The sequence below is a fragment of the Melozone crissalis genome, unplaced genomic scaffold, assembly GCF_028551555.1.
Source record: "Melozone crissalis strain CALT ecotype California unplaced genomic scaffold, PUWL_Pcris_2 ptg000005l_1, whole genome shotgun sequence".
NCBI lineage: Eukaryota > Metazoa > Chordata > Aves > Passeriformes > Passerellidae > Melozone > Melozone crissalis.
The window spans coordinates 440,754-465,639 of NW_026535783.1; the positions used below are offsets into that span (position 1 = coordinate 440,754).

The window sequence follows — 24,886 nt, forward strand, 5'->3', positions numbered from 1 at the left end:
AATCCCAGCTCCCTTCAAAATAATGATGACCATGCTCTACCTTTCAAAAATGCTAGAAGGACTGTGAAAGAGGTAAAACAGTTCCTGTTGAACATCACCTTTTAATCTTCATTAAGCCATTATGTGTGATGAAATAACATCACATAAAAAAAGGGGCAAATCCATCAGAAACCCTCTCTTCAGTCACAGGGTACAGCTTGGATGAACAGTAGTCAACTTCCCCCTCAGGACATTGTCAGATGGAAGCATTTCACTGTGAAATGTTTGCAGCTGGAGATGACATAAAAATGATAGAAGTCCTGATCATGTCAAGTCTGAGCCAAGCAGGGACTTTCTGCGTGCTTTACTTCTTCCTTTGCTTTTACATCCTGAAATATTTCATTTCTGCGATGTGTAAAAGGCCCGGAGGCTGCAAGGAAACAACTTTGAAAGAGTGACTATTTGGGAGACTCTGGCTGGAAAGGCTTTTGTTTCAGCACGTGTGCAGTAAAAAAGAATTAACCCTTGAGAGAACAGTGGGGACAAGGGTGCAAAGCCATGGGCTGTGTTTCCTTCTGAGGAGAGAGGCAAGGTGTGACCTCCAGCAGCTCCCCTGCATTCAGGGTTTTGGCCAGTGAGGTAACTCATGATTTTTCACTCAGAGTGTTTTTCACTCAGTTTCTTCCTCCTGTGGATTGAAGAAACAGCTCTTACAGTTCATCTGTCACATAAAATTTCTGACCAGTTCCCAAAGGTTAATTATTTGGTGACCATACAAATAGAGAAAATAAGTCAGGATGAAATTTTTCCAAAGGGAAACATGCTCTATCATCAGCCTAAGATGTACCAAGATTGACGCAAACTCCTTTTCAGTTTGTACTCCCCAGTCTTGTTACAAATCAGCTAAGGTTCATGGATTTCAAGCTTTGCATTAGTGAATCATTAATTAACAATTAAATATATCTGTTTCTGATTTTGCTGTTACACTGACGTGATTTCTCCTTTCTCTCTCCTCGCTCCCTTCCCTTTTTCTAGTTAAAGCAGAAAAAAAAACCCTGGTCAAGGGATCTCTCTCTGGAACTTCAGTCCTGCCGTGCTTCTTTTCAACCACACCCACCATCTCCTCCAGCTACGCCGCCGAGTACCTCCGCATCAAATGGTCCAAGGTGGAACTGGACAAAAGCGGCAAGGACGCCAAGGAAACCACGGTCCTGGTGGCCCAAAATGGCAACATCAAGATAGGCCAGAGCTACAAGGACAGGGTGTCTGTGCCCAGCCACTCCGAGGAGAGCGGGGACGCCTCGCTGACCTTCTCCAAGCTGCGCGCCAGCGACGCCGGCGTCTATCGCTGCGACGTCATGTACGGAGTGGAGGACACACAGGGCATCGTCTCTCTGGCTGTTGAGGGTAAGGATTTTGTCAGTTTCATTTCTAGACAGCAATAATTCCAGTTAAAGCCAGGAAACTTGGTGATTAACACAATATTAGAGAGGATTTACAGCAGTGTCTTTAGCGATTCGCCCTTTGTCGCCGTCATATTTTCTGAAAAATCCCTTAACCAGGATTTCTTCTCCTGGAAAGCTGAGAAGCCTCAGAGAAAAATGAAAACAATATTATCTGATTGCTTCTCCCTGGCTGCTTTGGAATGTGGTTGGAGATTGTTTATCCAACATGTGAAGTGTTTCATTGGTTCCATGTGAATTGTTTTGACTTAATCACCCAATCACCGTCCAGCTGTGTCAGGACTCCGGAAGCAGTCACGAGTTGTCATGATCATTCTTTGTAACCTTCTGTCTGTGTCCTTTCTCTGTTCTTTAGTATAGTTTTAGTATAGCGGAATGGAATGGAATGGAATGGAATGGAATAGAATAGAATAGAATAGAATAGAATAGAATAGAATAGAATAGAATAGAATAGAATAGAATAGAATAGCCTTCTAAGAACATGGAGTCAGATTCTCAATTCCTTCTTCGTCCTGGAAACCCTGAAAATGCCACAGCCCTTGGATTAGGGTGAAAAGAAGCAACTTATGATGGAAAGGATGAAAGTTTAGGATGTAAAGAAGCCACTGAAGCTGTGCTTGGCCTGTCTTGATGTCCCCAAAAGTGGGAGCCACTCTTTCTGGGAAATGAATATCAAGCATGAAGGAAGTGCTCCTTTTTGCCCAGTAATAAATTTTGGATGGGCAGAAGGAAAACTCATCTGTGAGAAAAAAACTCATCTGCAAGAAAAGAAGTAGGGAGGTGTTTGCTAAATGTGGGGCAGGCAGTGATAACAGTTTGCTTGCCATCTCTATTAGGAAATAGTCTCCAAAATTTTGAGAGGGAGAAGCCTATGTGTTGAGAGACAGAAGAGATAGGAGTTTCAGGATGGTTGATGTTGGAAAAGACATCTAAGATTATCAAGTCCAAGCTTTAACCCAGCACTGCCAACTAACCCAGGTCCCCAAATGCCACATTCAAGCATTTTTGGAACTCTCCCAGGGATGATGACACCCCCACTTCTCTGCAAGTGTATTTCAATGTCTGACCACCCTTTCAGTGCAGTTCATCATTTCCTGATGCCCACCCTGAGCTGCCCTGGCCCAGCCTGAGGCCGTTCCCTCTGTTCCTGTCCCTGTCCCCTCCTGGCAGGAGCTGTGCAGAGCCACAAGGGCCCCCCGAGCCTCCTCTGCTCCAGGCTGAGCCCCTTCCCGGCTCCCTCAGCCTCTCCTGGGGCTCCAGACCCTTCTCTGGCCACACTCCAGCCCCTCAGTTTGTTGTTGTGGGTGGCCCAGAGCTCTCCTGGGATCTGATGTGCTCCCACAGAACAGTCCCTGCCCTGTGGCTGGCACAGCCCAGGGGCCATGAGCCTCGTGGCCACCTGGGCACCCCAGGGCTGGTGTCCCAGCCCCTCTGTCGTGTGCTCCATGGGTTTCAGCAAAACCAAAGAGTGAGTGGCCAGTGCTGCGTGTGATGTGTGGGTGTTTCTGCCCTCGGAACCCGCTGGTGGAGCACGGCACAGAGACTGCCCCAGAGCCCCTCAGGCTGGCACTGAGCCTGGCCTAACGGGCTGTGCTGAAAGGCAGGGCATTAACCCGGGCCCTGTGCCATGCACAGGCACGTTCTGGACCCAGGTTTCTGCCTGTGCTTAGAGCAGCACTGAGCTGTGTGGATGGATCTTGCTTTGGGCCCTGCCTTGCATGCCCATTTGGAGCTCGGTGTTCTTTGGAAGTTCAGTATTTACTCAGGTGAATGAATCCCAAAGCAAACATTAATATCTGCTGCTGGAAATCAGGGCTTTGGCTAAGGGTTTTTTGGTGAGCTTAACACTGTATTGTTCTTCCAATCTGCCTAACCTAATGTGAACAGTCTGTTGGCGTTTATTCAATGAAAGGATTTGAAGGTGTGGCCTTAATTTGAAAATACAGTAAATCAGTGTAGCCATTAATGTCTGCATAACTTCATAAACTGTTAGCTCCTAATGACAAAAGCAAAAGAAATCCTGGTTTGAACATTACTTTTCATAACGAGTGTACCTGGCATTCCTTACCCCTTTTCAAGTGTTCCCTTGACTACATATCTATATCCAGGAGCTGCAGATGTTTATGACAATAAAATATCAGATGATTTATGGTGATACTGCAGCTTTTGTAGTTGCTGCTTCTACAAAAACACTGCAAAGTGTTGAACTGATTAGATTTATGATTTTACCTCAATGAAAACTTCACAGGCTCCATTTTCTTTCTGCAAACTGTTCTTTTCCATGAGTGCTTTAATGTCAGAATTTCAGGAGAGGAAAAAAGCTAAGTCTTGATCCAAGTGGAAAATTGGTTTGCTAGACCGTCATTTGTGCTATCCATTCTCAGTTTTCTCCATTATGTAAACAAATGGCATTTATTAGACTCAGAAGAACTTCGTGGGAATGTTGCTGCTCAGATATTCTGCTCTATTCTTTATGATTTCCTATGATTTCAGCTTTTATTATTAAGCAAAAAAAAAAAATTTTAGTCCCGAACACAAATTATTTCTGCTATTTCTCTTTGGACCTGCACCCCAGAGTGGCACCTTTTGAGGAGATTGTTCTCCCCCTTTGTTGATCCTGTCCTGACTGGGGTGCAGGGAGGTATTTCCTTGTTAACTGAGCTAATTCCAGAGCTGAGGAATAGCCTGGTTCAGCACTGTGCTTTGGTCAGCTCTCCTGGGTGGAGCTGGGGCTGCTGAAGCTCTGGTAAAATTATCACCAGTTTTTTTATTCTGCTCATTTTATGCTCAAATTAAGTAGGCCAAAACTTTTTGGAAGAGTTCTACTGGAGCAGGTGTAATTTCACTTTTGCCATTATGATGAATTTATGGTTTGGGGTTTTTTTTCCTGATTCTTTGGGTATTTTTAAACCAACGTAAGAGTTTTTTCTTGGTATTTTCGGGGTCTCTTTTTGTTTTATAGACACTCTCTAATTTTAAGCTTTCAAACAGAAAGCATAATGCAGCATCAATGAAGCCAGGAAGATCAGATTAGACAGATGGCCAGCTTGTTTTTCAAATTAACCTTTATAGTGTAATAGATGGCTGGGAAAGATAACTTGGATAAAATTACTGTAATTGCCATTTCTCTCCTTTAGGTGTGCTGGGAATACAAAACTGCTATTGAACACACTGTGCATCAAATTAATGTATTTTACCAGTGATGGAATGTATTGTGAACAAAAAGTGGGACTTCTGAGGAAGGATAACTTTCTCAGTAACATACAGATTTTCCCAGGTTAAGCTGAATAGTGAATATTAGTCATTGGAAGTAGAACTTCTAATGCCTAATTATTTCTTTTGGCTGGGTCTCAAGCCCAAGACTGTACAAAAGCTGTAACTGTGAACCTATTTTTAATTGTTTCTTCTGTTTAGCTATCACAACAGACAAATTTGATAACTTATGTGCAAATATCCAGTTAATTTGCTTTTTTAGATGCCAAATGAACTTCTGAAGTCAGACTCATATGTTATTAGCAACAAACTGTTCAGACAAAAGATCTGCCTATCCAAGAGTCCTATTCCAAAGAAAGCAGCTGATATCAAAGGGCAAACTTAAACACTTACCCTGTTGCTGTCAGAGACCTCTCAGACATGGAATTACCCACACAGAGACTTGGGGTATTCTATCCTGAACAGATTTGGCTTTGGTTTTTCCCATTTGTTTTTTGAATGTCTGTAGATTTTCATTATCCATGGGTGAGCTCCTGGTTAAGCCACCATTTAACCACAGCTGCTTATTTTAGTTATCCTTCACAAGGAAGACACATTTCATCACACTTTGTCTCTGCAGTGCATATTTCTGCTACATTATTTTTTGACAGGTGAGGGTTTTCTAAACAATGACAGGATCTTGGAAATTTATGTAATTTTGTGGCTTTCCTTTGCCTTGATTATAGGAATTAACGATGCCAGCTACTGGGGTATCAATAGCTGCTTATATTTGGAAATAGATGATCTTTAAGGTCCCTTCCATCCCAAACCATTTCATGATTCTGTCTCAGAGACATCATTAAGACACTGTGAGTTCACATGTCATCTTTTGTCTGCTGAGCACTGCTTGGCTGCGTGTGCATCAAATAGAGATCAAATATTTTGATCTGAGTATCTGTTTAGATGTCTCATCTTAGAGCAGAAGACCTGAATTGGCCCATTCAATTCTAAGGGTGTGAGCAGTTGTGTTCTGCTGTGCACAGCCCTGGGGCTCTGGGAAAGTCACAGCAAGGTGCAGGAGAAGGATGACACCTTGGGTTGCTCGATCCACTTTTCCTTTGGCGTTGCAAATCTCCCCGTTACGTGCTGAGCCTTGTGCCCAAGCCCAGCAGAGAACACCCATCCTCAGGGGCCAGGTGGTCTCCACACTGCACCCCTGAGATCAGGGTTACTCTGGTGTTTTGCACTTGGTGAGGCTGTAAGAGGGAGGAGGGAAACACTTAATTTTAGCCCAGGCAGGAAGTTTGGGGCAGCCAGGTGCCTGCCTTACTCATTATTAAGGCCTGCAGGGCTGTGCTTGGGGCAGGCAGCTCTGCAGGATCAGTGGAGGGGCACTTTCCTCACACTGGATACCCCCTTTCCTGTCATTAATCATGGAGAATGCTTTCCTGACACCCTGGTTGCTGCTATAATTATACTGACCTCCCAGACAGGGATATTTTGTGTTCAAAGTGGATCTGACAGCATGGCAGTGTTAGATGCTTCAGCTTCTCACAAGGAGAGGAATGAAGAATCTTAGAATATTCTGAGTTGGAAGGGACCCACTAGCATCTCCCAAGTCCAGTCCTGGATATGTAGAACAAGTCATTCATACTCATTTTCACCTCCACATGTTTTCTTCTCTGCCTTCTGTGCATGTTCCTCCAAAATTTTCCCTTTGTCTCAGGAGCAACGCTTTGTAAGATTCTGTAATTTCATCTCTCTGTGGCGTGTTGTGCTTTTCTTCTAACCTTTCTTGCTGTATCTAAGCCCAGAATTCAAACTGCCTCACACTGGGAGTCCTTGGCCTCTCAGCTTTTGGATATTCCTGGGTGAGGAAAGCTCTCTGCATTAAATATCCCTGGTCACCAGTTAGGGAGATTTATAGAAGACTCCTTTAGACTCAGCTTGTAGCCTTTAGGCAAACCTACCTTGGGTGAGTTGAATTCCAGGAAGGATTTTATGAAAAGTATTGCTGTACCTTTCTGTGTCACATTTATTCCTTCTCTCTACTTGTAATGAAGTCCACTTTTATAAAATACATTGGAGCTACCTTGTAAAAATCTGACCTAGGAATGAAGTGACACAGTAGTTTTCATTCTGGAACATTTCTGAATATTTGGTGAAACACTTGTTTTGTGCTAGGATATTGGGCAATTAAGAAGAACATGTATCACCCAACGTATTCAATATTAAGAAGTCAGAACAAACCACTCATTTGAGCTGATTTTTTGTTCTCCTCCTTGGAGATAATTGGATTTAAAGGGATCAAAGTAGAAAACAGGATCCTTCTAGTTTACTTACTCTTTTGTTATAGCTCCTCAGTGAATATTTTTCTGCCAAAAGTGAGAGCACTTTATTCTTTTCTAACTGATATTTTGGGAATTCACTCTTTTCATGGGCCTCATTTTCTCAGTTTCTGTTTGATTCTGCTGCAAATCTGAAAGACTTCTTTTTCTTTCTTTGGGTGTATTTTCTTTTTAATGCCTGTAAAGACAATCCCAGGCTTAAGATACTGATCTTTTTAATGGAAAGAAACAAGACTTAGGGAGGCAGCAGTAGATGGTAATTCACATTTTCATTTTTATGCAAACTTTCCTGCAAGCATTACAATGATAATAAATGAAAGTTGCTTCCGAAGTGGGAACGCTGCCACTCAGAGATTGTGTGCTGACAACCTAATTGATCTATTCTCTCTGCAGCAGAAATCCCCTTCTTTATCTCTTAAGCAGGCATTTGAAGAGGTGCTTTTACCTAATCTTTTGGACTCACCTGTCTTGAAACCTTACCACCTCTTGATGTTGAACTTCCGTGTAAATTATCACGGGCTGCTGCATTTTTCACCTCATTCTTTACTCTCCTGCCTAATGGATCCCGAGGAATCTTCCTGGCAAGGGAAGAGCACAGTTGGTACGGACCATCAAAGGATGGCAGAGGGAAATTTATCTTCTGGGTGGTAAAGACCCAGGGTCTACATGCAATGCATGCCAGGAAGAGGGAAGGAAATGTCCTGGCCAAGCTGCTGCGTTTCCCTTGGCGAGTTTGGGAGTTTGGTGGACAGGCTGGGGTGGTTCTGGATGCTGGAGCTGTGGTGGGAGAGAAATAAAGGACAAAAACCACAGGTGAAGCTCAGCATTGATCCCTCCTCTCATTACCTGGAGCTGTTCAGAGGAGTCCCTGTGCCCCTCACCTGTGTGCTGTGAGGATGGGCACACACATCCTGCCCAGGGGAGCACCTGTGAGCTGGTGCCTGTCCCTGGAGAGCCCCAGCAGGGCAGGGGAAGGCACTTTCCCTCCCACCCTGAGCTCCCTGAGGCCTTTGGCAAGGCGAGCCCCTTCTTCTCGGGTTGCCAAAGCTCAAGACAGGCATCGGAGGATGGGTGCAGAGCCTAGAGACGGAGACAAACGGATTATTCATGCACAGAACTGAAAATGCTGCCCTATTCCTTCCTTTCATACAGTGCTCAGCCCTGTAACCCATACTTTTGGGGTGTATTTGTCATGTAAATTGCCCTCTGCATCAAGCCCAGCGAGGATCTGAACTGTGATCTGAGCTGTGTGGTAGCTCTGGCTCTGGGCCTGGGGCTATTTCAGGGGTCTGCACCACAGTGCCCAAGGTCTGGAGACAAAAATTAACAGGATAACAAGCGCTGCCATCACAATCTTTTCCCTTTAGGAATTTGCTGTGCGAGGCAGCCGCTGAGGCTCAGAAGCTGCCACATCCAACACTGCGTGAGGCAGCAGCGTGAGCTCGCTAGTGAAAGTGAACTATAATTTATTAGCCATACCAGGAGCTAATAAACCAGCTTCCCCTGCAGTTCCACAGGGTTTTGATGCATGATACACAATAAAGCAGCAGCCCAAAGGGGTGTAACCACGGAACCAGGCTCTTTACCCATGGAAACCCTTGCTCCTTAAAAATGAAATGCCTCACATTTTTATTTTCTGCTCTAAGACATGAGATCAACGACGAAAAGACGTTCACCCTTGCTCTGACAGAAGTGAATTTTGGATGCTGCAAATTGCTTTCCTATGAGTGCTCCTTCTTGCTGCTACTCCTTCCTGTAATTACACCGACTTTGCTTGCCAGATGTTCAGTGACAACATTATACCGCTGTAGTCTGTTTTCCAGTTGCTTTATTTGTTCCAAGGACAACTCCTTTCTTGCCTTTTCTTTCGGGGAGGAAATAGACAATGGGGGGGGTGGGGGCTGGAGAGGAAAAAAAATCCTTTACAAATGTTTTAAAGTGCAAAGACCGGGACAATGGGTTTTTCCCCCCTCTCTCTGTCTAACTGAAACAATGAAAGTCCTGCACTTTAATCTTCTTAGCCCCAGGGGTCTTCTAATTATTGCAGCTGTTGCACAGGCTTATGCATAGCGAGTCCTCCTTCCCATTCATCTCGGAGGCTCTTTCATGTCCATTAGCTCCTCGCTGGAAACGGAGGAGCCTCCAGCTCTGAGAATAGGTGAAGTTTACCTTGTGGATCAGGGCGAGGAGAACAAAGCATTCCCCGAGTTCCTTTCCAGGATTTACAAAAGACCAAAGGCTCTTCTTTGCCTCGGCGAAATCCACTTTAAATTGGCTGGGGTTTTTAACTCTTTAGTCCTGCCTCCTTCAGGTGTCACGCCGAGGGTAGGAAGGGCAGTGGTGCTTCCAACGCGGGGGAAAAAAAAAAAAAAATGGAAGGAATGAGAGGTGAAATAGCTGGTTGTGGAAAATACACTCGTATGTTTAAGCAGCAGGAAGCTTAAAAAAAAAAAATACAGCTTTACAGAAATATGTTGCCATCCACTCTAAGGTAACAAACCTTTTGGTGGCTGCGCTGAGAAGCAGAAACTCTTGTGCCCAGTTTGAAGTCATAGACTATCCCTTTAACAATTTTTGAAAAAAAAAATTTATGGAAAAGAGACAATTAATCCAAATTCACACAAAATGCATTTTAATTAGGATTAAAACAACAAACTGAATTAACAAATTGCTTCATGTAATTGGATATTTCTGACTCAGAATCAAACATGCTCTATTACATAAACACCAATGTTATAAAAAAAGAAAGTTTTAAAATGCTTCTATATGTTCAAAAAATTCAAAAAAAAACCAAATAGAGTAGCCAGATGCACAGCTTGTGACTATTATTATGGGTTCACAGTGAAACAGGATAAATATTTTATCTGCTTCTGTTAGGAGCTCTGTAAAAGTTGTCCATTTTTAGATTCTAGATCCATAACAGCCAGCGGGGTGCCTGAAATCCTATTTTTATTTACGACTGTGCTACTAATATAGCAATCCTCATTTATACCAGCAGGTGTTCTGCTCACAGTTTCAACCACTGCTGCTAAATTCTAAATATATTAAATATTTTTATGCATACCACATGCTAAAGAATATTAATAATCAGGTAATATTTTGGCGATTTTAAGTTTTAAATGCTGATGTTGTGCGTTCTGGGGTGTGGGGCTGTGGGGAGCAGGGTGTCCCCCATCCCCAGTGAAGCATTCCTTTGGCTCCCAGCACAGAATGAAGATGCCCTTTGGAAGCTGTCCCTGTTCTCTGCTTGCTCTTGAAACCTGCCCAGAAATTGTTTGGAACGGTGTTGTGGGGCCCGAGCCAAATAATGCGGTGAAATAACCTAACAATTTAACACCCTTAATGGCTGAATTTCAGGCACCTGGAAAGTTTAATGTAATGATACAAACGCAGCCATAATTTTCCGGGGTGTATTCTTCACTTGTCACTGTTGCCAAACAACACTTGGATCCATCTGAGGCTGAAATTGCGCTGTTGCTTGGAAGGAGCTGTTCGTGATGGGTTCTGTCCGTTGTGAAAGGCATTTTATAGGGATGCTGGTGGTCTGCAAGCTTCCAGTTAGTGGCTGCAGCTGTTAAATGGTGAAATATGGGGATTCCCAGCCTTTCCTCTCTTATTTCCCGTTTCTCTGCAAGTGGCTTTGATAAAAAGTGATGTCTGATGGCTCAGTAGTTTTCAGATAATATCTTCTGCATTAATTTCTTAGTGAATCATGACAAGAAGAAAGATGTGAACTCTCTGCTTCTTGGCCATATGCAGATTTTTGATGGCTGGCAAGATTTTGCTGATTTTGTCTGCCTGAGAAAAAGATTTCTAAATAAGTTGGAAATTCTTGCATCAACAATTTGCTAAGTGACCTGTATTTCTATTTGCTTGTGAACTAGATTTTCTTTGTCTTTCAACAATGCTCTAACAGCAAAGACTTGTTGTAAAATTAGTTATTGCTATAATATTACTATTTTCCCAAACTATATTACATGACGCTGTTTCCTCATCATGAAGTACTCCAGTAAAACCATCAGAGAAAAGGAACATTCAATGGTTTAGGGGCTTGTTTTGTTTTGTTTTGTTTCCATTCTTTGGTTGTTTTATGGTGTTGAGGCACTTTTGAGGATTTTAGAGTGCAATTAGGTATTGCAAGGGACAGGCCTTTGATGCTGAAGTGTAAAAGACAGTGGTAATAGGGGGAAATGATTTTGTAAGGTGGGATGGCTGCTTTCTGCCACTTCAGTGCCCTTTATGGTTTGTTCTAGCAGTTGTCAGATTCAGTGGGAATTGTCTGTGTGTAGAAAACAGAATGTGGCTTCTAGACAGATCCTGCTTTAAACAAAACCATCTTCACACCAGGCCTCCCTCTCCAAAGGTCTGACGTGCTCCAGAAGCTGCTGAAATTGTCAAGGTCCTTTTCAGAACCAGAAAAACGCCCCCAAAAATCATGCTTTGTTTTGTTTGTACCATCTGTGGTGTGTGCAGCAAAATGTGGCTATGGAAAAATGACCAAAATCCATGTAGTGATAAATGATGTATTTGTAGTGATCTTTGATGAGTAGAAACAGACACCAGGCCCATCACTGATTAGCAAATGTGCTTTAAAAAAGCAAATTTTGGGGGGTATTTTGTCATTACTGGTAGCAGCCACTAGAGGGGGAACAGAATTTATACCGTGCTATCTCACATTTTTGTACTATTTTTCATTTTGCCCACCTGTTTTCAGCATTGTGACAACACCTTGGTGAGGTAACAGAGTGGTGATGGCTGCAGAAACAACCATCACAACATCACAAGTGGTGATGGTTGCATAAAATGTGCCACTGATAGAGTTTTTGGGTTACAGAGTGGTGATGGCTGCAGAAACAACCCCAAATGTGCCACTGATAAAGTTTTTGGGTTGCAGAATGGTGATGGCTGCAGAAACAACCCAAAATGTGCCACTAACAGGGTTTTTTTGGGTTTCAGAGTGGTGATGGCTGCAGAAACATCCCAAAATGTGCCATTGATAGGGAGTTTTGGTTACAGAGTGATGGCTGTGGAAACAACCCAAAATGTGCCACTGATTGCGTTTTTTGGGTTAAAGAGCAGCGATGGCTGCAGAAACAACCCCAAATGTGCCACTGTCGGGGGTTTTTGGGTTGCAGAATGGTGATGGTTGTTGAAACAACCCAAAATTTGCCACTAACGGGGGTTTTGGGTTGCAGAGCAGTGATGGCTGCAGATACAAGCCAAAATGTGCTACTAACAGGTTTTTTTTTTGCGTTACAGAGTGGTGATGGTTGTGGAAACAACCCAAAATGAGCCTCTGATGTGCTTTTGTTTGCCTTCCAGGTGTTGTGTTTCACTACAGGGCTGCCACGAGCAGGTACACCCTGAATTTCACCCAGGCCCACCAGACCTGCCGGGACAATGGTGCTGTCATGGCCAGCCCAGAGCAGCTGAAAGCAGCCTATGAGGATGGCTTTGAGCAGTGTGATGCTGGATGGGTGTCTGACCAGACTGTCAGGTGAGGCTTTCAAAATGCCCCTCCACGTTTTTACCCAAAATTTGTGTGCCTGGCCTCTGCAGACCTAAACTGTTGTTTCGCCGCAATCGGAACAACAATGTTCGGTTGCCTGGAACAGAGGCTGGATAAGATCAAGGAAATAAAGTGGGTATTTATTAAAGGCCTTCAAAAGGTGCATCTTGGACAGTCAGAAGCCTCCCAGAGGTGACAACCAAGATGGACAATGGTCACAAGTTTATCACACAATTATAAGTTTGGTCCATTTGCATATGAGGGGTTAATCCTCCAATTCCAGCTTCAGGTAATGAAGTAAGTTACTCCCAATTTTCTCACCCCCCCCCCCCCCACCCCACTTTATACTTTTGTTTATACTTTTTATACTGTTTATACTTTCAGGGCCTGAGGCTGTAGGGTGTCCTTGAGTTTCAGGCCCAGAGGGATTGCGTTGTCTGACCAAAATGTGAAGACACTAATTCACACTCTATATGGAGCTCAGAGCTACACCCTAGAGCAGTACAGGATTTGAAAAGTATAAAAGCTGAAATCCTAAGGGGTCATAACGATAAATTTTCTGCATTTCCAGGTATCCAATTAGACATCCAAGAGTTGGCTGCTTTGGAGATAAGATGGGAAAGAAGGGAGTCAGGACCTACGGGCGCCGCTTCCCTAACGAGACTTATGATGTTTATTGCTACGTGGAGCACATGGAAGGTGAGATGGGTCTGCAAAGCCTGGAAGTGCTCTGCAAGGCTTAAAAAGTGACTGGGGAGCCTAATGTGGGAGAGCAGAGAGGGAGAAAATTCCATTTAAAATAGGTTTTGGCTGCTCTGGATCTGAAGGGAGCTGCCAAATGGAGGGAACCTACAGTTTGTGGTCCTGCAGGTCCTAATTAAAGGCCAGTGTGGAGTCTACAGAGAGGCAGTCAGGGTTCAAGCTGCCTATAGTTAGTGCAGTAGATCTCACAAAAGTTGCTGTTGAAGTGTCTTATTTTTTGAATGTTATGTAAAAATATTTTCAAAGAAATGCATTTAATGTGTGAGAAACTATGTATGCTATATATAAGTATATACAAAGATAGATGTAGTACATGTGCTAACTGTATTGCAGTTCATAAAGTATGTGATTAAGTCCTTTTATATGTCCATGGCATAAAATTAGACAGATATTGAATTGCCATCTATGTTTAATAGTATCTTTCTAATAATGGGTCATCCTAGGCTCAGAAATAAAAAAGCATGAAAAAATTTTGTAGTTTCTGAGCATAGTTTAGTAAAATTATTACAGAGGTACTTCAAAACCAGGTGTAAATTATATTTTGCACTTACTACAGTGGCCTGAGTGTGTCACAATGCTGTCTGTTTGGCAGGTTTTTATTCCATGCCAGTTCCACAGCTCCTATCTAAAAACCCTGATAATTCCTAACTAAACATCCTCAGGGATGGTCCTTGGCTGTTACACTTTTAATTTAGTGCTCTTAAAGTCAGCAGAACAATAAATTAGCCTTGGCTCTGAGCAAGCCTGCCTTTGTAGGTGGACATATATTTTTAAAAAGCAATTGCAAAGTGCAAGTGATCAATGTTTGTTTGTAATCTGTTTTAGATAATGTATAGATTAGGTCATGCAAATTTTTCTCCTGCTGGTGACTTGGAGAGATTTTAGTTACTGAAATCAGTAAGTGTTTTTAGTAGCTGAAGATCTGTCCTAGACCACTTGGATATTTATGCAATACAAGCAACACAGGTATTGCAAACCCTCCAGAAAACATATATACTTGAGAATTTGTAACTTGAACTTGAAAATTCAGTGGCAGAATTTGGTTAGTGCTTTTCATTGTCTTAGTTTTAGTTATGCCCCGTTTACATCTGCCAGTGAGCAGCACCTGTGAACATCTACAATTCATGACATTTGATCCTCCATCAGTCCTTGATGGGATTGGATTCTGAATCTCCTCTAAATCAATGCTTTTAAATTCAGTTTGTGTCTTTCCTAGCTTACAAAAAAGAAGGTTTAGCCAAAAAGCTAACCTGTATAATTCCTGGGTGAAGAACAATCTCTTGCTCTTTTCCCTCTTCAAGAACAGAGAAGTGTAACTAATGCAGAGCAGATTGTCCTGGGTGCATGTGAGCCATCAGTTTCTCAGGGTCAAAATTTATCATTAAACTTTCAAAAATAAAGCTTGAGTCAAAACTGAAGCATTTTTCACTGAGGCTGATGGTCTGTGCTTGGAACAACCCGGAACCAGACCAGTGTGTGGCTCTAGGAGGCTGCAGTGACTGTGCAGTCCTCATGGATGATAATTCACAGGTCCTCAATTTCTCATGGACATTAATTGGTTCTTCTTTGTTATTAAATTGCATTTGCCAAGATTTATGACCTGGTTTCCCTCTCTGGATGCATCTACACTTCTGTCTCACTGTTGTGCAGCTGGACTGTGGTGGCGTGATCTGCTTTTATATGAAAACATCCAGATGCTAACAAATACATAAGCTAGAACACAATATTGTAGAGATTTGGCTCATTATATTGCATTCATTATATTGAACAAGTTTAACGCCAAATTGTTATAATAGTTAGCCAAAGACACTCCCCAGCTTTTCCCTTTTGTTGCTTTTGAGTTTTGGGTTTTTTTGCTTGGTTTGGGTTCCTTTTGTTTCTTTTGTTTGTTTTATTTCAATTTGGGTGTTTTTGGTTGGTTGGTTGTCTTGTTTGTTGGTTTTTGTGTGCATGTGAGAGAGATTTTATTATTTTCTCATTCTCTCAGAAGTTTTAAAATGATCAGGAGTGTGACAACAACTTCTATGAGCTCCAGGAGGAGTTTATGGGTACAGGGCATAGAAACACTGTAGGTAGGTTCTGCTGACATGCAGAGGAATTAAAGTATTATGTTTGCATGAGGAGAAACAGGCACATGCTGGGGAAAAGACACATTGTGGTGTAGTGCAGGATAAACCATTCCTCAGTGCCTTCACAGAAACTTCAGCCTCTGAGCCAGACTCCCTTTTCTAGGTGGGGCTGAGGAGCCAAGGTGGCTTTGTCTGTCTAACAGGAGCAGTTTCTGACACGACAGAGGTTAATTTGGAGTGGGGAGGAGCTTGTTAGGAGATAGACAGCATCCGTGAGTTTATACTTCATAACAACTCACCCACAGAAAATGGAAATTTAGAATGTCAGTGGAGTTATTGGAAAGTTGAATTAAACTAGACTGCTGTGTGGGTAGGAAACTCACAGGTCAAGAGCTAAAATTGTGCCAGATTTCTGATGGCCCTGTTCTCCAAAGGCTGATCCTGCAAGGTGTGACCCTAACTTAATTCATAGCAAAACGAATCCATGGCACTTAGGGTGTGCTTAAATACAACTTTTTCCATGTGAGTTTTAAAGCTTATGTCTGTGTACCCTGCCATGATTCCATGCCAAGTCTATTAGACTTGCTTGCACTAAAGAGGTCCTTATTTGGAGGGTCTGTGTCAGTGGAATGACTATTCATGGCACAAGCCTGACTAATGATATCAAAATTTGGGCTATAACGAGGGTCTCACCATGGAAGTCATTGAACACTTATTGGTCTGTTGGCTGCTGTTGGTCTGTTACCCCAGAAGGCCATAAATGGTGGTGGGAATTCTTGCAATACATTTTAAAATAAATGTGCTTTGAATTTGCAGTACTAATTTGGGTATTTGCAGTGAGGATTTGTAGGAGCAACTCCATCTCGATTTTATTCCTTTTTGGCTGTGTGGAATCAGGAAGTTAGCCAGAGACATGGATTTCTCCTTAAATCACAAACTATTAGGTTAAATTGAAAACAGTTATCTAGGCTAACTCTTGCCATTTCCTTGTTCTGAGGAAAGCCAGAGAGATTAAAGACTGCACAATTCTAATTTAAATAGTATGAGTTTTGCTGCGACAATCAGAAGAATAACTGTGGGAAGGAATGAAAATTTCTGAGCTCCTGAAGATAAAAATGAGAACCTGGAGTCAAAGCACCATTAAAAAGGTACCAGGCATGGTGTTTTATTACAAGCTGTTTTACATTCCTCGTATTTCATCACTCATTTCAGTGTACCAAGCACTAGCAGAAACCTTTAGGGTACTTTTAACTGCAGGGAGTGATTTATGAGTGAAGATTTTAAAGTGGTTGAGCTGCAAAGGTTTGAGCGAGGATTCTTTACCAGCTGAAGGGGTGTCTCCTGTGGTGTGATCCCTTGGATGGAGATGAGTGTTGGGTGGGGAAGAGTTTTGAGTTCTTCGGACAAGCAGAGCGTGGTTATTTGGTGTCAGAGATGGAGACAGAGCCACCACCAAGGCCCACTGGTGGGGTGAGCTTGTGCAGAGCCAGAGCACAAGCCACCCCATCAGGATTGTCTGCTGGCCAGAGCAATCAGAGCCCATGTGCGCCTGACAAGCCTCCCTCACGTGCAGAGCTATTGTTGGGGTGTCTGTGGGCAAGGTTGTGCAGCCCTCCTTCCATGCACCACCTCGCCCCCACAGGGAGAGCAGGGAACAAGGATAAAAACCAAAACCAGATGTCCTTTGAATACTTTCCACCTACTCTCATGCGGTTTTGCTGTTGTCATGGAAATTTCTGGGAGAGTGATAGTCATCATTAAAGGAATCATAGTCTAAAATGTGGCCTCAGGTGAGAAGTTTCTTCTTTGTTTTGGGCAGCTAAAGATTTTCTTTGGGGTCTATTCTGATTCTGGAGCAACTAGATTAATTTTCAAAACTGGGACACAGTGAAAACTTAGGTTTTTTCTCTAGTCCAGGGCCTGTGGTAGAATTATCATCTTTTCCATTCTACTGGACACTTATCCACCTTAACCCCTCATGCAGGGTTAAGTTCTCAAGAGGATTCCTGTTCAGCCAATGGGTCTGCACAGAATAGACTCAAGACATTCAGGAAAGTTTAGTTAAATCATTGCTGCTTGTGCATCAAAAGGACTCAACTGACTTGTTCTGATGTGCAAGAGAAAAAGACTTCATCTTGTCCAGCCTCCTGCTTTAAAGTTGAACCAAGCTGCTTAGATGTTTGTGGTTTTCCAGCCCTGCAGAGTGGTTTTGATAATTAGTGACTTTGTTAAGGACACCTCTTTATTCCCCTGGTGTATCAGAGAACCAGCCCTGAGCAGCAGAGAAAAAGAGGAGGGGGATGAGGAAGTTCTTGGTCCTCAAAGCACAAGGGTAAATGCTTTAGTCCTCAAAGTGGTCATGGTATTCCTGCTTCTTTACCATGTCCTAGGAATGAGGTTTTGAACAGATTCCACGTTTTTGAGGAAAAGAAAGTTGTGATGGCAGTGCCTCATGACTGCCTGGGTTTTGACCTGCTGGATGTGTCCAGGTGAGGAGCAGTAACCACAGGTTATAGGGGCAGGTGAGAAAATGCCCTTAGAATGCTCTATAAAACACCAGGAAAGATGGCATTTTGTCACTCTTTTAGCCAGCTTTTGTCTCTGACCCTTGTCTCTACCCAGCTGTAGTCGCAGAATCCAGGAGCTCTAACACTCCCAAAGGACATCTCTGCTTGGTGAACTTGGTGGGTTCTAACTCTCAGAAACAAATGAATAAATGAATAGGTCTGGAGTTCACCACAGGCACATTATGCTAAAAAAAAAAAAAAAAGAAAAAAAAAGTATCTCTCAAATTCTTAGTGGGAGGTAGTGTTTCTTCTCAAACAAAACTATCACAAAGGAACTAAAATGAAAAAGCACTGGAAAGTTTTTGTCTTGGTTTGTTTTTGTTTTTTGGGGATTTTTTGAGGGTTTTTTTGAGTTTTGGGTTTTTTTCATTTTGTTGGTTTGGTTTTTTGGTTTTTTAAATTGTGAGAGTCGAGCATTTCCTCCTGTGGGAATGACTGACTTTTCATATAATCAATATCCCTCTGCATTTTCTAATGCCTGGCTTTGGTCAGCTGTGAAGGCTGTAGAATCTGAGCACCTGACCACAAGGTAAAGCTCATGGGCACCAAATTCCAAATGGGACAGTAATAATCACAGAATCATTAAGGCTGGGTAAGAAGAATTTTGAGATCATTAAGTCCAACCATCAACCCAGCACCACTACCCCAGTCAACAAAGGTGGCTTTGGTTCTAGCCTGCCCTTCTTCCCACCTTTCTTTTAAGTTGTGTGATTCATGACATTCACATCCACCAGTGTGCCCAGCTCACCCAGACATCTCCTGAGGAGAGAAAGTGATTCAAAGCAATGAAACTTGCTGTAAAATCAGCTGATAAGATTTTTAGAACTGATTCTTGTAGAACTTAAATGTTTTCCTCGGGGATTGCAGGTGAATGAGCTTTTGTCTTCAAGAGAAAAATCTGACTTCTTCATCTGCCCCAATGTTTTGTAAAGGGATGGAAAAAGCCTGACTTTCATCAGGTATCTCTTTTGACCAAGCAAAACAAACACATGTGAGAGGAAAATCCTGGGGATTCTTGGAGTGCAGTGACCGCTGAGGCTGCTCCATCAGCCTGAGGCTTGGTTTGGAGCAGGAGCCAGCAATAACACACATTACATTATTGTCTGCAGCCTAAACACTGTCACGTTCTCCACCCCACCCCCTGGTACTGCTGAACCAGTTTTTCTTCATCTGCTGGCCTAAGCCCTGGGCTTTGCCTGCAGAGTATTGCTGAGTTACTCAGGGTGTGCTCCAGCTATAAAAACAACGCACGTGGCTGTTTAACACACACAGAATTGAATTTTCCCTGCCTGGTGTTGGTGGCTATGTCATTTGTTTATCGAGCAGATGAGTTTTCCCTTTTAATTTCCTTATTTTCAGGGTTTTGGCTGGGAAATTGAGGGGCTTCCAGTCATCTTAATAAAAACACTGTAAGAGTGTGGTGGGATCTGTCCTGCTGTTAAGTATGGAAGCTGTTGTGCTTTCAAAAACAGGAGTAGAGACTGCATGGATTAAATACATTTCTTTAACTTCAGAATTACTTTTCTTGCTTTTTAGAAGAAGATTCTTTGCAAGGCTTGAGTCCTTGTCTCTTTGATACTTTGGAGGAGTCGGGATGTTTCAGCCACATGCTAGAAGTGAAGGAGATCAAGAAACCCCAGGGAAACTCACATATTTTAATTTTTTTTTGTAAGGTGGTTTGATAAGCTTGCAGAAGCAGAACAAACTTTCAAGTGTTTCTGGATTCACATATCAAGCAAGGCCTTTATTAAGCTCTTTCTTTGTTTTCCACATTTCATCCCAACAATTAAGCACGTTAAGTGTACATTTAATCACAGAGAATCTATTTCAAACTGGAGAGACAAATTGAGGAATCATAGCTCCTTGAGTAATTTACTGCTGTTTGCAATATGACTTTTGCCCATTACTTGATTTTTTCAGAAATAAGAATTGTGGAATCATAGAAAAATGCTCTCTAACTAGAGCAATTACAAGATTACATGCTTTAAAATCTTTGCCCTTTATCTTATCACTAGCATTCCTGAAATAAATGCACATTTACTTGGTATATGATGGAATTTTTCCTATTGCCCTGCTGCCTTTTTACCTTCTTTGTGAGGTTATTGTCAGAAATTCTTGAATATACCAATTAGGTGTCAAATACATTGGATTTCTCTATTGGATTGTTTTGGTTAAGATGTGTTTTTCTTTAAATATGTGTGGGGTTTGTTTTTTTTTTTTAAATTGTGTTGGTTTGATTTTTTGGTAAAACAATCCCTGACAAAGATGGTGTTTGTTTTGACAGCAGCTGATTTTAACAGATGAACAAAATAAGCCCATGTGGGGTCAGTAGAATATATTCAGTGCAGAGAAAGGTATGACACTCAAAAGTGTGCAGGATTATCACTGTTGCAGACACAGGCACACTCCAAGGCAAATTTGAGGCAGACTTCTGCCTAGAAAGTGCAGCTTGGGTAAGTCAGTTCTCTGCAGAGTGACCTCTCTTAAAGAGGAACCATTTGGAAATCTTACACCAAGATTTAACCCCTCACTAAGTCTATCTGCCTTAGCTGAGTGCAGATGACAGCCCAGATGAATAAATAGCACTAACTTTAATGATGGGGTGTACAAGCTCCATTTGGAGCCAATGACGCAAATCACCTGATGGAGAAATTGCTTTTCTAGTAATCTTGCACTGTTTACCCATTTCCCTGTATATTTTATAGTTTATCTCATAGAAGATGTTGTGGGGTTGTCTGCAATTATTTTTTTGTTAACAGAAGTCATGGAAATTCATTGTTCTTCTTCACTCTTCTCACTTGTCTAACTGGACTGATATCTGCTGAATAATGACAATTAATTTGCATTTTAGCTATTAATTTTCATATACATCACCGCTGCTGTCAGAGGATCAGTGATCAATCCTCAGAGCAGAGAGGGCTGCTCTGGAGAGGCCTTTCTTTGCTCCCCTGTTTCATGGTGCTGCTCTTGGGACAGGACTGTGGCATAACTGCGCCCATCACTGCGCTGGACATGGCAGCAGAGCTGGCAGGCAGATGCAGAAGGATGTAAAACACGAAATGCTCATTTTCTGTGTGGTCTGAAGAGCTGAATGAGCCATTCTGAGGACAAATGACTCTTTGCTTCCCTTATCTGTCCCTCTACCTCCAAGCTGGGAGCTGCACACAATGTGCATAAAGCAAGTTACACTATGGGATTGGCGCTACAGCTGTAATAACAAATCAGAGCCTCTACCTAGGAGGAAAAAGAAAGCTGGCACCTTGCCTCCTTTCACACTTGCATTCCTTTCAGGCCCCTAACAAGTGTAATATTGATGTGAATGAAGCTGCTCGGGGTGATGTAGTTTCTGTCTGCATTTTTCTGTGTTCCCTTCAGACCTGTGCAAGGATAGGACAGACTGGCTGGCGTGGAAAAGCACTGTTTTCCACAACAGTGGCTGTTGTGTCCTGGCCTGCTGGGGCTCAGGGAGGGCATCGCTGTCTTGCAACAAATACTTTGATTTTTGTGCACAAGCATCTCATTTTAGGTCTGTCTGGTTTCATCTGAAGTCTAAGCAAAAACTGGAAAAGGGTCATTTTACTGCTTCATTCCCAGGACATGAACATGAGAGGCTTGACTTTTCTTTAGAGTGTTTCTGTGAATGAGGCAACCAAGACAACTGCACAATGGTGGTTTACCTTGGAAGCAAAATATTAGATGTGCTATTTGCTTTTTTTTTGTGTCCAACTGGATGGCTATTGCTTACAAACTGTTATTCTTTGGAAGCTGAAGCATGCTATCAACATTGTAGACTAATTCAGCTTCTCCACACAAAGGGGGCTTTGTGCATGCAACACGTCTTGTGCATTTCCTCACCTTTGTTTCCAAATGGGACAAGAGGAAAACTGATGGAAATCCAACATTAGAAACTGCTCTAGGGCAGACAGTGAAGAATATTTCCTGTTTTTTGAGTGTTTGAGGCGAGATTCTAGCAATGCCTAAAAGGGCCAGATAGGAAGCTTGCAGAAGTAGAAAATTTGCTTTATGGAAAAAGTACATTCTGATGGACTGGATTTAATTTACTCAGTTGAGCTGCAAATTCTACTCTAGCAGGGGTCACAGTGGATCCTCAGGGCTGCTGTTACCTCTGCTAGAGACCAAGAAAGGGACTCGGTGTCCAGCCACAGTGTGCTTCATGGCATAAAGTTTGCTTATAAATGCTCATGCTTTGTGGCAGTTTAACTTTCAAATCCAGGCCTGGAACATTTGGTTTACAGCCATCTGATTATTTTGCTCTTTAAGGGAAAAAAAAAATACTCGCATTTTGGGAAAAGATCCCCAACCTTGCAGGACTCTGCAGCTGATCGATGGCGGAACGTGCTACTCAGCCTTCATTACCTTTTTTCTTTAATGCTTCCTCCCGCAGATGAAGTGGTCCACGTCTCAGCCCCCCAGAAGTTCACCTTCGAGGAAGCCAGGGAGCTGTGTGAGGAGCGAGGAGGTGTCCTGGCTTCCGTGGGGAACCTCTACGTGGCCTGGAGGAACGGCTTTGACCAGTGTGACTACGGCTGGCTGGCGGACGGCAGCGTCCGCTACCCGGCCTCGGTGGCGCGGCCCCAGTGCGGCGGCGGTTTGCTTGGGGTGAGAACCCTGTATCGCTATGAGAACCAGACAGGCTTCCCTTACCCCGATAGCAAGTTTGATGCCTACTGCTATGAACGTAAGCATTTATTATTTTTTGTTTTCTGGGTGGTGGTTTGCAGCATGCTCGCCGCGAGGAAGCGGCTCCTCGGTCGCGCGTTTTGCGTCGGTTCTTGTGGCGCGCGCGGGTTTTTAGGAACTAAAATGTTGTTGCCAAAGTAAAATTGTCAATGTCTTAAAGTAACATTGGCAGGTGAAGACGGGCAGAGTTTTAAGGTAAGATTTCAGCCTGAGCAGTGTTTTGACCGTGAGTCTGTGCGTGCTTCATATTTTGGTGCCCGAGCACACCTTGGTATCTTTGCATCTTGTCAATGGACACCAGACAGACATTCAAAGATCACCTGGCCATGTCACCTCCTCCAGATGAATCTGCCTTGGGAGGCTGGACTAGATGATCTCCAGAGGTCCTTTCCAACCACATCTATTCTGTGGCTCCGTGATAAATGTCCTAAAGGTGAACAATGGATATTCTCTCTCCAAGGATGGCAGCAAGAGAAGCTGTTCACAGGCTGCAAACAAGGCTGGCAACTTTCAGGTCTCTCAATGCCAGTAATTTGGGGCCTGTCTCTGGATCCCAGGCACACTGTCCCATCACTTTCTTTCTCTTTCTTACTCAGTGTTTCATGGGCCAGTGGGTGCTCTAAAGTGCCTTTCTTACTGCTGCTTGTTTCCCTCCAGGTATTTTCACAGGCACATTCACATGGTAGACTTCACCAATATAAACCAGATGTCCTCCACATCTGTCAGCTTTCTTTTGGGGTCAGATATTGTCCTGTAAGCTCATCTATCTTCAGTGCCAGCCACCTGGCTCTGTTACGGTGCAACCTCTCCTTGAATGGGTTCCTGTTGTCCCAAAAGGTTCACCAGCTCCCCAGCTAAATATCCTGCTTCCCTGAGACTTGCAGCCTCAGCACAGGGGGGTTTGGACAGCTCAACTATTTCCCTGCAGGCCTCTCTGTCCAAGGAAGTTCCTTGCTGCAAATAGCATGACTGACATTAACACTGTGTTGAGTTAAAAGTTCAGAACTTGGTCATTAACTATGAATATTTAGGTTTTTTGGACTCAGTCCAGTGACTGTAACTCAGAACTACTTGAAATGTGCAGTTTGTACTGTCCCCATTTTCGTGGATAATGAACTTACTGCAGCTGCAGATCTCTCCAGCTCAGGCACTGAAGACCCATTTATGAGCAAATCTTACTCTTTGAGAACAAATCCCGACATCTGCTGCAACACTATGGTCTGGCTGTTCTCAGACACTGTTGGTTTGTTGTTTTAATTTTCCTTTATAGTTTGTGGGTATGATGTTCCAAAACTTTGCATGTGGAAATAGTCCTAATGGAACTGGTTACAGGAAAAAGGACTTAAGTTCAGGAGTCTGTGCTCTAATCTGCAGAGCAGCATTTTGTCATATCACTCCTTCTGTTCCTACTCCAAATTGTTTATGACCTGTTTAAAGTGTTGTGGATAAAAAAGGCTTTAATGAGGGTGTATTTCATAAGTCCCTCTAAAAGGCTGGGGTAAGAACTGAACATTTTGCCTGTAATCTAGTCTTTAGTTAGGACAAATTCCAACCTGCTGTTTGTTTTTGTGAATTTCGCCGCTTTCAAGCAAGATGCGCCTTTACAATGTTCTTTCCAGAAGTTTTAGTTAGCAAAGTTGGTGGTAACATACCATTTGTTCCAAAAGGTACTGGGTTGTTGCCTTTTATATAAAGGCTTTTCCTGAGAAGTCTTGCCTTTGGTATATAGAGAATAAATATTTCATCACTTTGCAATGCAGGAATAGACAGTTCAGGGCTATCAAACTTTTTACAAGAGAAAATAAGACTAAACAGAACCAAAACAATTTGGTAGAGGCTGAAGAGCTCTCTCAATTGCAAACAATGGAATATCAGAATTAATTGAACACTGCTGGCTAGAGGACTCAGGTTTTGCCAGACACATCTGCCTTTGGGTAGAGAAATGCAGGGGTGTCACGCTGTACCCTCCTTCAGGGTGCCACAAATTTCAGAAGTTACTGAAAGCTCTCTCCCCCTCTCAGAAGGTGCTTGGGATCTCACAGGAAACAGCTGTGTCTCCTCAGTGCTTTTGCTAAAAGATTTATGCAAGTGGTGAGTAATGAGCCTCCCTGCCCAGCATCTTGGTCCTCCACATCTCCAGCAGCTGCCTGGTGCAGTGGCTTTAGAGTGAGTCACTCTCTCCCACTGGGGCCTTGGAGCCAGTCTCTTCTTTGGGGCAGAAAAAGGGAGAGGATAAAAAAAAAAAACAAAACAGGCTCTGCATGAGAGCAGAAGGCTTGAATTTAAGCCCTTTGTT

The 24,886-nt window shown here is 43.0% G+C and overlaps 1 protein-coding gene across 1 annotated transcript in view; it reads left to right on the top strand.

The window, feature by feature from the left end:
- Positions 1–24,886, top strand: part of VCAN (versican) — an 89,705-nt gene that overhangs the window by 3,799 nt on the left and 61,020 nt on the right. Inside the window, exons 2-5 of the mRNA XM_054287689.1 lie at positions 1,015–1,386; positions 12,305–12,479; positions 13,063–13,190; positions 22,295–22,588. Of these exons, the coding sequence (XP_054143664.1) occupies positions 1,015–1,386; positions 12,305–12,479; positions 13,063–13,190; positions 22,295–22,588 (969 nt within the window). The remainder of the gene's footprint in view (positions 1–1,014; positions 1,387–12,304; positions 12,480–13,062; positions 13,191–22,294; positions 22,589–24,886) is intronic.